The following is a 14981-nucleotide window of genomic DNA, read 5'->3' as shown; positions in this document are numbered from 1 at the left end:
TCGAATTCACCAATTCGGTTGCTAGGTTTCGTTATCATCGAGTGATAAGGAAAACCGCGGCTACGATACGACCAAAAGCTCAAGAACAAAAAGCGTGAAGAAACCCGTGGAAATGATACGCGAAGGCCCGTGCGTTATCAGCCTACGGCAAGAAGACATGATTTTTCCATCTTGATGTTGAAACTATCCCCATCGTTTCTCCTCGGAGGACGCTTTCTCCCAAAAATTAGCACGTTTTTTTGAGTAGGTCAGGTCGATAAATTTAGTGTCCTTTCCGCTTCCCGGGCCTTGCTGGGAAATCCCAAAACTTCTTCACCCATTCAGGAATTCCAATTCATTTGTCTTTTTTACTGTATCTGTAAATTTGACCATTGCATACAGAGGCTGACATGATCGATATCGCCATTCCGTTCCAGTGCGATAAGAAAGCAAACGGTGACGACCCGTCGCGAGCACGATCGAGATGCATCTCAGCGCGTACTGGAGACCTCCAAAGGGGCCACCGAGGAAATCATTCATAAATTAAAGTATGACGTACTTGGCCAATTGAACATAAAAAAGAAAAACGAAGTCTTGACGAACAATAACAAACCACCGTGTCCAGACGCATGGCTTCCGGTCAGTGTGACGACATAAACTCCGCTGTATCGAAGCAGAATCGTTTTACTCAGGGTTGGTTGATTGCTTTCACTGTGACCCTTGTTAGGGGAGTTTTTTTTTGGGCTCGTCATTCGGTTTTACAATGATCGGTTAGGTAACATTATTGTAATGTATTATCTAAGTGCAACTGCGATCGATCATAGTTTAACATGCCCCGTTTTTGAGCGCAAAGATAAAACACGTGACTAACAACTGTCACAAAATTAGAACTAGGTTATGGCTCATAGTAGGGAGACGTTTGAATTTTTTCTTTATTTCACAAAATGTTCATTGCCTTACAATAATTACAACTGACTAGTTAAAATTATATATTATTATAAAATTATATTATAAATATATTTTTCTATACTGTTGTTCAAGGAAAAAGTTTTAAATGAACAGTGTATGAACCCCAACTTGAGAAAATGGCTTAACAAATTGTCACACTGTTATATTTACATTTTTGTGTAGGTTTTGGTCTAGATTCTAAGAAAAAATTATATTTTTGTAAAAAAATTTGGATTTTATTGATTTAATGATGGTCATTTTGCTTTTGTGTTATTTGTAACTGTGATCAGCAATAATTTGACGATAATGAACAAACATTTGGTACAATTGATTTGATTAGTGTCAAATATATCAATTAAAGTTGAAAAACATGTAAGAACGATTTATTTCACGTGAGTATGAGTATAATCCACAATTTCGCAATCACATGTATCTTACTTTGCTTGAAGGATATACTAGGCTTTAAAAACCAACACGGATTCTATACAGGATTGGGCCGAAGGTAGGGAATGCTAGGCAATACAAATAACATAGGACCGTTGTAGCAGGCCGTACGGGACGTATGAAATGAATTATGTCTACTAGTCAAGCGGGAAATTGATGTGAAAATCGACGACGTGTATCCGAATCTCACGAGAGGATTGACCAGCCACAATTATAGTAAGCCATGACTTGAAAGGGGGGGTGCCCATGGCGCAGCGGTAGCGCGAGGAAACACCACACCACAGGTGTGGGATCGAATCTCGAGTCTGGCACCCTCCGGTATTACGAACGGCTGACCACCGATCTATAATATACCGTCTTTCGGTCACACAAACTCTCTTCGGAGAGAGGCCTTGTCCCATTAGGGGATGTCGTGCCACATAAAAAAAAAAAAAAAAAAAAAAAATGACTTGAAAGGCATGACCGAAAATGGTCGTTGCGTCAAAGTCTACAAGACTTAATGAATACCTTCCTAAAATCTCTAATATTATTTTAAGTTTCGAACAGCACTTTCAAAATTTTCGGAATAACTGTGAAGATAAACATCTTGATCATAAACACCTTCCTCACAAGACACTTTGTTCTAGTTACCCTGTTTTCAAGCGAACCGGTCACGAATCGGTATTCAAACCGGTAGTTTGACATTGAACCGATTGCGCTTTGTTCGAGCATAGGTCGTCGAAACGGGTTTGGAAATGTTGCAAACTATTTCATAGCTTTCAAGGGCTTAAGCTTTCTAACGATCTCAAAAGGATTCAAATTTTTAAAATCATTATCCGCAAAACGATAAAAAGCTAGTCTTTCCATTGATTCCGGCATCTAAGCAAAAACGAGCCTTTATTCGTTAACACAGACATATGTACTTAATTTACTAGTTTTCGAATAAGAAGAGCAATATTTTATCTGAACCGATTAATCAATCAAAGATAAAAATCTTTTATTCCCAAGCGGACATCTTTTTTTCTGACAAATCTTCAGCCTCGAAACCACTGTATTGAATTATTATATTGTTTGAAGAACCATCATTTCAATTTTTGTCAGCGTGATTGCATTTTTCATCATTTAATAGTTTTGTAGTGCTACATAAATGATTACATGATGATTGAAATACACCTTTCCATTTCAATTTATGATATCTACAATTCATTCAATTACGAGTAACCACCGGTGAAATCAAACTTACCTCTGGTAACGTTTCTCTTATATTCCTTCACTTTTGAGGTTGAAACGCCACATCAATCAGCGCGGGAGGACACGGGAAAATACCTACTCCAAGAAACCAGCTTTCCCACCCCCGTGAGAAAATGCAGGAAATCAATTTCAAACAAAATAATATTTGCCCAGATATAATTCAATTCGGCGGCACGCGATATTGTCAGTGCAGCGTGCGTCGAGCTGCGTGGTGATTGATGATGGCGGAGGGTGGATTTTAACGAAGTATAAACACAATATGATGGTGGTGGTGGGGTGTGTAATAGGGGAAAAACTGGCCAGGATACGCGGTTTATTTTCTCTACATGCGCCATCCATTTTATCCATGTTCGTCAAGCGTAACCCAAGTTGGTTGCATGAACGACCAAAAGTGGTTCATGGTACTTCCGTTATTTTGATTGTGTTATTGAATTTCAAATGCTTTTGATCCGTTAAATAAACTGAATTTTATCGGGGAAAGTAATAAAAGGAATTTTCAATTCCCGTGTAATTATAAAAGGACTTAAAAGAAGGCCATTTCAAAAGAAACATTATAGCAGTAACAAAAAGCTCTTTTGCAACACAAAGCAAATCTTGTGGTTTCGTTTGTTGAGCCGATGTGTGTGTTGTTTATTGAGCTAATAGTCCTAAAGTTTCGGGCTACCCAAACGATTAACAAAGACAAGCGCTCACAATCCGTAGCGATCGTTAATGCGTTATGTGGCGCTTGTGCAAAGCTTCTTAAAATAAATCGCGCTCTTCCGAAGTTCAACAAAGAAACGACATTCGTGTGCGTACGATTTATGTAATTCGGGCTGGGTTGCTCTAAACAAACTAGCACTATGTCGCGCTGACGGAATGGGCGAGCAATGTTGTTTCTACCGAAATGGAACACAAACACAAACCTACCAACCGTGCCCTGTTTCGTTTTCGTACCGGGGTTTTCCACCGCTACCAATGGCGACACAATGGAATACAAATATGTCTTTATGGATTCCGATATTTTGTCCCCGTGCAGCCCAATGCTGCACTTTCCAGCCGCGCCTCCGTTAATGTGTGATGGAATGAAACAGTTGTTTAAACGAGGACGAATGGGACAACGGTCGATGTGAGACACGGGGAGAGACATTCCCAGCATGAACGGTGCCATTGACTTCAAATCGCATTGAGCGACACATGCATCCTCGTCAAAATTGTAAGCCTTTGACATATTGTAGCAATTTTGAATGTGTATCATTATGCTTGAAATTCTTTGAATTGATTTGCTCCTTTGTCTATACGCTTTGAATTGTAAAGCCCAACTCATAAATATCACCGAGCAGATGGAAAACTTGTGATCTAGTGGAATGCTGGTTATGTCTTGTTTGAACATCATCTCATCAAAAGCATACGTTTGATGAACATATCGAAAGTTATTCGTTAGAATGCAATTCTAAACGAATTATGATTCGAAATTCGTTAGAATGCAATTCTAAACGCGATTCTGTTGCGAGTCGGTCAATACTCTTTCCCCCCATTAAATTCAAATTTAATTAATGTGCAAAATTTAAGCATTTTCATGGTCAATACTACTATCAAAAGCTTTTTTTACATATTTAATCTGTTTTGATGATCCACCGGGCGCCTCCTTCAACAACCATGCGCCTCCATTATGTTCATTATCAATCAGTTTGTAAATTGAACAATTTAATTCTTCAATGGAAAATTATTTTAAAGCTTTTAAAAGGGAACTTAATCGTTATGATTGACGGTAGCAAAAACTGCATCCGACAAACACAAACACACACGCACACACATGTTTTAATTTTCAGAAAATTATAAAAAAGACCTACCTTCCTTTTCAATCCATGGTGAATATTAAAAAACTCTGTTTGATTCCGGTTCAGGTATCATCAACCACAAGTGTTTTTATTTATCATCTGGTTCGTTTCTTTTGTGATGTGACTGGGTCGAAAACACATCGATAACAGTATGTCTGCTTATAAATTGTATCCAAGACCATCCGCACTCAGTTGCACATTGGGACTTTTTGTTTTAAATCCTTCTACATAAGTTAAACTATGGAACTGTTTGTGTTGTAGGTATTTTTTAAACGCTAAGTAGGGTGGTTGGTTGGTTTTCCTACCTCCCATTGTACACTGATTCATCTAATTCCATCGATTATGCTATGCGGGTGTGTGTATTTTACTTCCGTTCTTTATTTTTTTACTTACTTTAAAATACGTCTCACGTTTCCCGGTGTGCCGGGACCCTCCGTTTGCCGGAACTGGACCGGCATCTTAACATTACTCGCCCTATCGTATATCCATTAAGTGTGTGCTTGGTTTTGGCTCCCATTGGCCCTAACTTTACGGTGAGCTTCACATTCACGATGACACAGTCATTCCTAGTTTGGTGAGCGCTCTGTTGTGGCTCTCAATTCTACCCTTAAAATCTAGCCGCATGTTTCTGTTTATTAAAATGTAATAGTTTGTTGTTTTCTTTTCTACTGTCATTTTTATTACAAACATTCATCTGGTAGAAGTACATCGGCGTGTTTCCACCACCAAGTGGTCGTTGATCTGAACGTCGCTCGTTGGCGGACGTTATTCAACTAGTGCAAGTTGGTTTTTGTGTTCGGGTGGGGAAAAATAAAACCTTTAAGCACTACCAAAAACGCATCCACAGTTTTAGCACCGAAGATAGGAGTGGATTTGTTTGTGTGTTGGCCTGCTTTTTTGTTACGTCAATATTAACCTATCACTTTACACGTTACGTACATTCGGATTAGTATAGTTTTTGGCCGACGGTAGTCCTGTTTCGGTGCGGGACTTAACCAACGCTTAATCCTAGAGGACAGACACACAAGATCCCATTTAAAGCTACTCGACACCCGCTCGAGCCCAAGATAGCGACCGCTTAGAGAATTTCATCCGCGGGAGCCTCATCGTCGGGGAAATCGTTTTCCACCGCATGGAACCCGTTAGCGGCCGCTGGCCGAAAGGTGACGGCCTTTGCCTCCGGAAGTGGGTGCAGATCGGCGAGCGGTTCCGGCCGGAAGTGTACCCGCTGAACCGGTGCGGTAGAACCGATTGTCGCTGTCGCTGTCGCAACGGAGCTGTCGGCTGTCGGGTTGGTGGTCGTTGTGAGGATGGTTGCATCGGTGGCCGGTTGGCAGGAGCGTACGGGGCTGTGGAGGTTCTCGGACGGGTGGAGGTTTGTGCTGGCATGCGTCACCGATTCCGACGCCGGAAGCAACAGCAGCGAGCGCTTCCGTTTGCCGGCGCCGGCGCTTTGGTGGCCGCTACTGCCGTTGCTGCTCGACTTCCGGCCGGACTTGGCTGGTCCGCGGTCTGCGTACTCCTTTAGTCAAACCTTCTCCTCACCCGGCACCGGCGGACCGCAGCGGACGAACTGCAAGTTGACCGGCTGTGATTAGAATTGGGGATTTATTTTACACAGTTCGACAGTTCCGACACCGAGACAGAGAAGAAACCGGTGAGTGAAGGTATCGACAGGCAGGGGAGGGACAGGGCAGGAGGGTTTCGTGGGAAGGTGAAAACGGTGAAGGAAGAGTCCGGAGAAACAAAAGAACTGCAAAGGTAACGGGGCTGGGAACAGGAAATGCATTGGAAGTTCTACAATGAATGGTGGAAACTTTGTGGACCAAGGGTTCAAACAAAAACACAAAAGTTGCGAAAACAAGAAATTAAAAAAAAAAGTAAAACTTGAATCGAAGATGTTAAACAAGTAACAACAAAACATGAACGTATGGCATTGACGAGTGTTGATATGATTAAATTGAAACATGGTAAAATCAAGCAAAAGGATCAAATTTACCATTCGACCCTGGTACGAACAACTAAAATTTTATGTTTGCAAACCACTAAAACGAAAAAACATTTTCCTATCAGCTATTTCATGAGACTACAAATGATTGCAATGTCGTATTGTTCTCCCAATGAGAGGGATAGGGAGTTTTGCTTGGTTTTGATTTTGCTTTTCATAGTTACAAGTACTTGCTTATAATTTTTTAAAAGCTCGTCTCAGATATAGCATACTGAAAGTATAGTGCGAAAGAAGAAAAAGAGAAGAAAAGCAGAAGAAAGAGAAAGAGAGAGAGAGAAAGATAGAGCAATGTCGAAAATTGGAGAACAAACTATAAGGAAGTAGGAAGACTGTCTAGAAGGAAGAGTGGGTAGTAGATTGGGAAAGGAAATAGGATAGTTTTTGGGGATTTGTTTCGTTTTTTTCATTGCATTTTGTTTTCTGCATTGCAAATTGTCTAATATTCAATTCAATGGTTTCAGTATTTGTTAAAAGGAAATTGAGAAAATTTCAAAATTTTGCTTTTTTTCGTCTTCGATGATTCTGACAAGAATAATCGTATTTTATCGCAGAATCTTCCTCGAAAATAAACTATTTTCGCAGCCACCCGTTCTTGAGTACGCACTGGAAAACATGTTACTGGCGTAAAGAAGATGATTAACGGGACGAACACTACCAACATCGTCCAATGCCACCCAGGTAGGTCCGGACGGAAGGCTTAGGTGGAGAAGAGATGGGGCATTAGAAGATAACGAGGGGGGTAAACAGAACTGGTACATTTTATTTATCATCTCGAGGCACGGGCCATTATCACTCCCCGGTGTGTCGTTTGGAGCGGAGAGGCTTTAGAAATCTCAGTAGTGCAAGGTGAAAGTAGCGTATACTTGGCACAACAACGTGATGGAGAACGAACACCGTCCGAAGGTCGTGCCAGTGGCCGGGCAGAGGAATTAACCTAGCCGGCGCCAGATTACGCTTCCTCCGCCACGTCAAGACCGATCGTTAACGGATGCAACGTAAAGATTGGATTTAAACAACCGTTAAAAGTAGGGAATTACTTTTCACAAAGAGACGAAAAACGTAGGAGGTTGTTGGTGTTGGCTGGAAAATTAACAGTCTGTACTGCACCTGACATGTACGTGTACGTGCGGTTTAGAGGTTTGGATGGGAATCACTTGAAAGGAGCTACCAAAGTGCATCACTGCAGGATAAGGATGGTCGTGCTGATAGAAGATACCTGAAAGGTAACAATAATGTGATTTTCTACTACAGAATTTTGCCAGATTTGCGCACGAAAATAATGCCTGTATATCGTGTACACATATGTTTATTAAGTTAAATTAATCGATTCGAACCTCCGGAAGGGAAATTCAATCTCGAAATCCGTGCCATTAAATTCGTAGCACCAATTCCGGCAAAATTCACCCTACTGCTAGTTTAGTTCAGCGAGCAGCTACAGCATCGCTCGAAACATGCCTGGTGCAGATGGTGTGGCTGTGTGCTAACCGAGCATAGATAGGAAACCGAACCACTTTACTTACAGACACTTGCGTGGCGGTGTACGAGTTGGCGCGGGTACGCAGGAACACGGTTCTCCATTTGCGCTTCACCTGCGCGATCACCTCGCCGTTGAGGAAGCAGAACAGGAACGCCACAAACAGGCCCTGCACGATGGGGGGAAGAACAAAAAAAAATGCATAAGAACAGTAACGAAATCGGCTTTATGAAATATTCAAAAATTACACATCTCGCGTATCGCACACGAGCGTGCATTTTCGTACGTAGATTCAACACGTTCCCGGTGGAGTTTAAACACACACACACAAGGATGGGTCGGTGGAAGTGGGAAGTTAGTTAAACTCGACCGGAAGACGTACACTTTTTGCTGGATTTAGTCGGTTCAGTTTCAAAGGTGGGGCTGCAGCGGTACGTACCTGAAAGGAGGACGTGCAGGCAAGTACCGTTTCGTACATCCGCTCGTAAGGATGTCCGTGGCGCGGTCGGAACGGCGTCACGATGTACTGAAGTCCCAGCAGGGGCACCAGCAGCAACGTGGCCCTGCGGGAGTAGATAGGAAATGAATTTTACGCTTTATTACATATTCCCATGGAGAGCGCGTGTGGGCGGTGAAAGTGTAATAGTGATCCACTTTTTTCTATAGGTCAAAAACTTTTAAACGAAGGAAAAAAAATGATGAACTTTAAACATTAAAATAAGAACAGCCATAGAATGCTTTAAAACTGCAACAGAAGAACAACATCTTTAATTGAAAAGAAGGTTAAAGTGAAGAAAACATATCGTTAGCTCCCTATCAAATGATTGCAACTTTAACTTAACAATCGTTATAATATAAAAATATAGTTTGTTCCCAATTAAATAATTGCAATTTTAACGTTCTGTCAATCGCTGCCTGAACAAAAAAATTAAAATCGCTTCTTATATTCAAATTATCATAGCAACGTGGAGCGTGCATTTTTTTGGGCTTAACTCCACATAGCAATCCATGCGATTGCGTTAATTTGTCAATTTCTTAGGCATAAATTGATTTGATATTCTGTTGTATGCTGCTACTTGTTTCCTAAAGTATATGATTAAACATGATTATATTCTAGTGTATTGGAATTTAAATACAAGCAAATTATTTGAGTTAATGTTATTGATTTGCTTAAAAAGGGTACATGCCGTGTATGAAGGATCAGTGTTTAGCAATCAAGATGATTGAAAATTGATAATCAATAAAAGTCAGTATAATTTACTATGGGCCATATTTTCAACAAGAGGAAAATTCTATTAAAAGCATGGGTTAATCCATTAGCTACGCTGCTATTTCTATGTAGTTGATGGATAAACATTTACATTTACATCACACGGACATCGGCATCGAGAAGCAGATGGAAAATGGAATGAAAAAAAAAATACGGGAACCTACCGGAATGCTTGCAGTATCGTCCTGGACGGAGCGGTACCCTGTGGGCCAGCCGGTGCCTTCAGCTTCAGCAGCAACACGCGCATAATGTTGAACAGGAACACGAGATTCAGCAGCATCGACAAGACGACCGGTCCGATGAACAGTTTGTTGTAGAAACTATCGTTCATCCAGCACCTGCACCGGAAGAGGGAAATCAATGTGGATAAAAACGAGGATGGCGAGTGATTTTTCGCATGTGAATAAGGGTTATGCATTAGAAGGGACACGAACAAATTAACTTCGTTAAATTGCCTAGTATTCCTCCAATCAAATGCATGAATTTCTAAAAACGTTCTAAAGGAATAATGTAAACCATATTACTATGCTTCAATGTAATGAAAAAGATCTAACAATTTGGCGAAGGAACAGATGCAAAAAAAACTTCTCCAAGTTTGATTTTAATTGGATCATAAATCGTCAACGCGTCGGTGCATTTCAACGACAGGATAGGGCGTCGACAAAAAGTAAGCAATCAACAAGGTGGCTTTTACTAACGGTCGTTTCATCGTGGAAAACTTACTCTATCGTATCTTCCTGTTGACCGGCGTAGGCCCGCAGGAACCCGTACAGCACGATGAAGATGGTCGGCGAGCCCCAACCGAGCGCCAGCAGCCATTTGAGCAGCTTCTTCTCGGAGACGAACGCCGACACCAGCACCGTGTGCAGGTAGAAGCCCTCGCACAGCATCCACGAGTAGTTGGTCAGCAGGAAGTAGTGCAGCACGAGGTGCAGCGTTATGCAGCCGGCCTGTTGTAATTCCATGCGAGCAAAAAAGAAGCGGTTAGTTTATGGGCAGTGTAGCTTACACATGTAGGATTCTTCGGGAGTGAAGCATTCCTACCCCGCTCTGCTGTAGGATGTCGAGGTCGGTCAGGATAAGCCGGTACCACATCAGCCAGAGGCAGTTGTTGCAGGCGAAGGATGCAAACAGGTTCATGTGTAGCGTTATTCGTGCGCACTTGAGTGACCTGCAAGAATGTTCCGAAACCGTTAAAATGTACTCCGAGGTCCATGAGGGTCGATATGTGAAACATCATATGAATTGAGGATTATCGAGCAGCAGGTGGCCAGTAGATTGAACTTCATAAGAGAGCATATTTCTTTTACGGCCACCAACCATTCTTTCCGTTTCTTTAGACGGTTTATGAGCTAAGAAAGAAAGAAATTGCATTTGCGACCAACGCTGAATGATGGGACGTACATTAATTCTCGTTAAGGATTATCGCACAAAGCCCTCATCGGATTACTGTTTGCGAAGAAATTCCTTGAAACATTTAATATAGTTCAGTGCAATGAGGATATAATTAGATGAACTGCTGTATTTTCAATGCACTAATGGTCTTGTCAATTAATAGGTTATCCGAACTTTTCATACTAATCTGCTACTGTTTTACAGATCTGTAAGCTAGGCATTCTCAATATTAAAACAATAATTTCACGTTTTGAACCTATTTCCCCCCTAAGCATAAAGCATTCTCAGGCAAGTCAAGTTTCGATAGAACTTTAAAAACTAACTCTTTAACCTATTACCAGGGTTTTTAAAACTTTTTCCCAAAGGTTATATTTCCACAATTTCAACAATGAATATCCTTAATGTCTTAGTACAAAGAAACTCCTGCAATATTGTGTTAAGGTTCCAACAAAGAGGCAACCAGTATCAATGTAATTTTAGTAATTGTAAGTAAGCATGTGAATTTAAGAATAATAAATATCCTCTACTACTACTACTACTACTCTTTAACCTATTTAGAAATTTTAACGTTATCTGAAATATAGCAAAACCGCTACTTGCAAAAACACTAAAGTAAAATATGATTATCTTTGCAAACGGAATTAAAAATATGTTCTGATAATTTGAAAGTTTATAAGTAAGCTAATATTTATACAACTGTAAATTTTTATGTCTTAAAAAATCAAAATTAAAAAAATCGATTATACTTCATTCGATGAACGTGATACTCATCAGTTATCGAAACACTTATCGAACTATGACGCGTTGGGTCGAAATAAAACTCTGCCTAACATACTATGCTTTTGAAATCTTTTTGCTATGAAATCAAATATAGTTAGATACTCTCTGAAAACCCAAATTAATAAGATATTATTAGAAACGAGATGTTCCTACATGTTGGCGGAGCATCGAAAATGCAAATGCTCGTGGAAGAAAATTAAATCGAGCCATCGAACGACATAGTTTATGAATACAAAGGAAAGAAAAATAATGATAATTATTCTTGACCTTGGCACTGAAATAGATAACGTAAATGTCGTACTTCCGCTATACCGTCACCTCATTAACCATCAGCACTCCCTTTTTTCTCTTGCCTTTCGAACCATTCGGTCAACATACTCCCCCATTACGCACCAACATAGTCTCACACGCTACCACAAGGGTACGCGCTTAATCGGCTGGCTTCTAGTCCACTTAATCTCGTTAGGCTAAATAAATTGAGGGCAAACTCTTTCCCAACCCCTGCCCTTGCCACCGTGCCGCAAACGAAACCTAACTCTTGCAGCACCGGTAAACGGTCACCCTAATGAGCATAAGCGAAATTCATTAACCGGACGTCGGTGGGCGGTTTGCCCCCCTTCTCCCCGACCCGCGTTGTGAGTTTACCTAAAGTAGCTTAAAATAGCGAGCGACAGCAGGATGGCTATCAGCGAGATGGCGTATCCGGTTTCGTATATTAGGTTCATCTGCCTCCGATACTGCAGCGAGAAGGAAGGGGGTGATGGAGAGAAAAGAAAGTTTAGTTCGGAAACCGATCTGCACGGCAACGTTCTGCCCCGTAACCCCCGCGCACCCGTCTTACCTCGAAGTCGTCAATGTTGATGCAGGTCGTGTAGTTGGACCAGGTCTTGTTGGTGTGCGGATGCCGGAACCAGTCGCCATTCTCTTCGCACACCTTGTGGGCAAGTCCTGGAGATTGAAGTGAAAAGGGAGCGGAGAAAAAACGGACGGGATACAGGCACCACGCGAGCAGAAAGGATCGCGGAATAAACGCGATCCATCCTTGGGAAAGAACGTTCGAATTTGTTCCGAGGGCTCAAATTACTTACGCGTCGTATCGAAAGCGTTGATAAATGCGGGGCAGAGGGCGTACGCGACGGTGCCGGCTGCGGTATCCGGCCAGCAGAGCCATCCGTCCCACGTACCGGGGCAGAAAATTCCTTTAACGGGACGAAGAAAACCCGGGCAGCCCGGGTGAGTGAGTTATAATCGAAGTGTTGACCTCGTTCAGAGCTGAGCGCAAATCCTTCCGGGATCGTTCGCTTCAAACTCGCGCGGGAGGAAAAACAAAAATACCACCCCCTCTCACGCGCGCAATGGATCGTAACAGAATAATTATTCAACCTTCTAATTAACTATAAATTCAATGATCACACACAGTCCAAGCGCATCCACCGTGACCGTGGTGGTGGACGAACACGGATGGCTTTTATCTGTCGACGGACACGGGTTTCCGCCCCGACGCAACTGCTCCATCATTAATCTGATAAACTTTTAATTGGATTTTTGCCACAGTTCCGTTTCACCACACTTTTCCCCCTCCGAGTGCGAACCTATCACTCGCCGCGTAAGCTTTCTCCCGGGAAAACGGGGCCTCGGGATTCGCCTTTTCCTTCCCCCCCATACTCACCGGCTATCGTCGTGTCGACGGTTTGGTTCAGCGTCTCCAGACACTCGAGCTGCTTTTGTGCGATGACATCCACCGATGCATCCGTCGTCGTGCTGAGCGCCATTTTGATGGGTGGGAAATTTTGTGTCACGGGCTGGTTCGTTTTGGTCTGCGGCTTTTGGTGGATGGCGGCGAGTCGAGTGAGCTTTAATTTGCAAAGAAATTCGCTTCTGCCAGGCTGCGAAAATGTGGCTGTCTATCGACGGAGTGTTTTACACAGGATGTGTTTACGGTGCATGATAGCTACCGCCTCCGGTAACCTGCAAAGGCAACAGATGGTGTGAAATGATTAATATGTTGAAAGCAGAATGTGGTTTCAGGAACATTTAACGAACGTGATCGAAAGCTTCAAAGACGTTTCGAAATGTTTTGTTAACAAAACTCTCGAAGTTCTAGTCTCTTATTGGTAATTTCAAACACTAACAATCTGAATATAGCGCTCGCTGCAGCTCTCCGTGTATTCGCGACAGTCCAATCCTTGCGACTGGATCGTGTTCCGAAACGAATGTCGTAAAACGCACTGAGACGGAGAAAAGTGTCTTGAGGAAAACAAAGAATTTATTGACGTAAGTTAAAGATTAAAAATCACTTCGGCTGAATTTAAAAACTAATCTCTCAAAGAAACAGACATCCTGTTTTGTCATTCGAAGAAAGAAACTGAAATGAAAAAGCTTCCCATTTGAATACAGCTCGTGGTCGTGTGATAACAGCTATCGTTTCCAAGAAAGCCGACTGCCTCGAGATAAACGATCGTTCTATTACAAATTTGCACAATCGACTGAGGACATTCTCGCTGACTTGGTCGGCAACTTCCCCCTCCCCGGATTGGTGATTCCAAGCTGATTCGTGTCTGATGATTCGCTTGGGAACCGTCGGGGCCGTCGATAAGTCTGTAGGGTGCGACTAGTGCGGTTCCAAACAAACATTGTCTCCTGAAATTGCCTGCGGTGCTAATACAACCCTTGTGTTTTCCATTGCGTTTGATTCCGGCTAAGAATGGCGTCAACGGGGTTCCTTGTGGCAAGAATGCCACCGGAAACCAATAACGAGTAGCAACCACATCCGAGTGTCCCTGGAGAGGCTATCGGAGCACATGAGCAGCTTGTCTAAGTGCCCGGCTCCGGTAAGGAGCTGCAGCTGTATCTTTCCGGTCTGGTGTTCAAATTCAAATCGTCCTCTTGAAGCGAAAGTGAGCAGCGGTGAAGGAAATGGAAGCAAATGTCCCTAAGCAGCCCACACGTCTAGAATAGCATGAAACAACACCGTCTCGTCTATTATTACATCCAACGCCCAGCGGAAACGATATCGATTGCGATCGTACCGACATCCAGCAGGCAGGTTACATCATCATTATACTTCATCGTTCACGGATCCTAAAACCAACACGAATCGTTGACGCGCTTTCTCTGCAATTGATTTTATACGTTTCCTTTCCGCGTTTGCACGGTGAGGAAATGGGAACGGATATGGAATTTCCCACCGTCCCGATGCCGGAAGAATGGTGACACTCGATTCGCCATTCGATTCGACGTCTTTGACGTGGTTCCCTTCAACGCAATGCTCGCCGAGGTGTGAATCTTATTGTATTTCTTGTACTCTCCGATAGTAAAGGAAGCCATTTCCCGCAGCCCGAAGGAAATCGCACGGAAATACGCTAGTTACGTCAACTTGGTTACAATTTGCATAACCCATTCCGCCATGCAGCTGGAGCTTTTAGGGTGGAAAGATGAACTTTGCTCCCGTTCAGAGTGACTCGCGGGTTTCCCTTTCACCGTGTCAATCACTTGAGAGTTCAACAACTAACCATTAGGCACTAAAAATCATACCGAAAAGAAACAGGATACATGTAATGAGAAAACTGTCCAATGTCAATTTCTCGGCCGTTTACCCGGATGAAAAGACCGTGTGAAAAGCTTGGCCATGGC

General features: G+C 42.5%; 1 protein-coding gene across 2 annotated transcripts; it reads right to left on the bottom strand.

Annotated features, from left to right (window-relative positions):
* Window positions 1–5949: 5949 nt before the first annotated feature.
* Window positions 5950–13120, bottom strand: LOC131293864 (calcitonin gene-related peptide type 1 receptor). Of its 2 annotated transcripts, none has more exons than XM_058321915.1 (10): window positions 13018–13120; window positions 12437–12547; window positions 12190–12296; window positions 11994–12085; window positions 10218–10344; window positions 9897–10123; window positions 9338–9511; window positions 8343–8466; window positions 7950–8072; window positions 5950–6009 (listed from the first exon to the last, which is right to left on the bottom strand). In XM_058321915.1, exons 1-10 carry the CDS (start codon window positions 13118–13120, stop codon window positions 5950–5952), a joined length of 1248 nt encoding a protein of 415 aa, XP_058177898.1. The 2 variants fall into 2 exon arrangements, with proteins under 2 accessions (XP_058177898.1, XP_058177905.1); XM_058321922.1 differs by having other exon boundaries at window positions 5950–5994.
* Between the last annotated feature and the right edge of the window lie 1861 nt (window positions 13121–14981).

The sequence above is a fragment of the Anopheles ziemanni genome, chromosome 2 (assembly GCF_943734765.1).
Source record: "Anopheles ziemanni chromosome 2, idAnoZiCoDA_A2_x.2, whole genome shotgun sequence".
Lineage (NCBI taxonomy): Eukaryota > Metazoa > Arthropoda > Insecta > Diptera > Culicidae > Anopheles > Anopheles ziemanni.
The sequence above is the reverse complement of the archived record's forward strand: the minus strand, read 5'-3'. Positions and strand labels throughout refer to the sequence as shown.

Coding starts and splice junctions, on each gene's coding strand:
- LOC131293864 (XM_058321915.1), bottom strand. CDS start 13,120: ATGGCGCTCAGCACGACGACGGATGCATCGGTGGATGTCATCGCACAA. Junction 9,512..9,896: donor CAACAGGAAGATACGATAGA/GTAAGTTTTCCA, acceptor CTTCCGGTGCAG/GTGCTGGATGAACGATAGTT. Junction 8,073..8,342: donor CCTGCACGTCCTCCTTTCAG/GTACGTACCGCT, acceptor CCCATCGTGCAG/GGCCTGTTTGTGGCGTTCCT.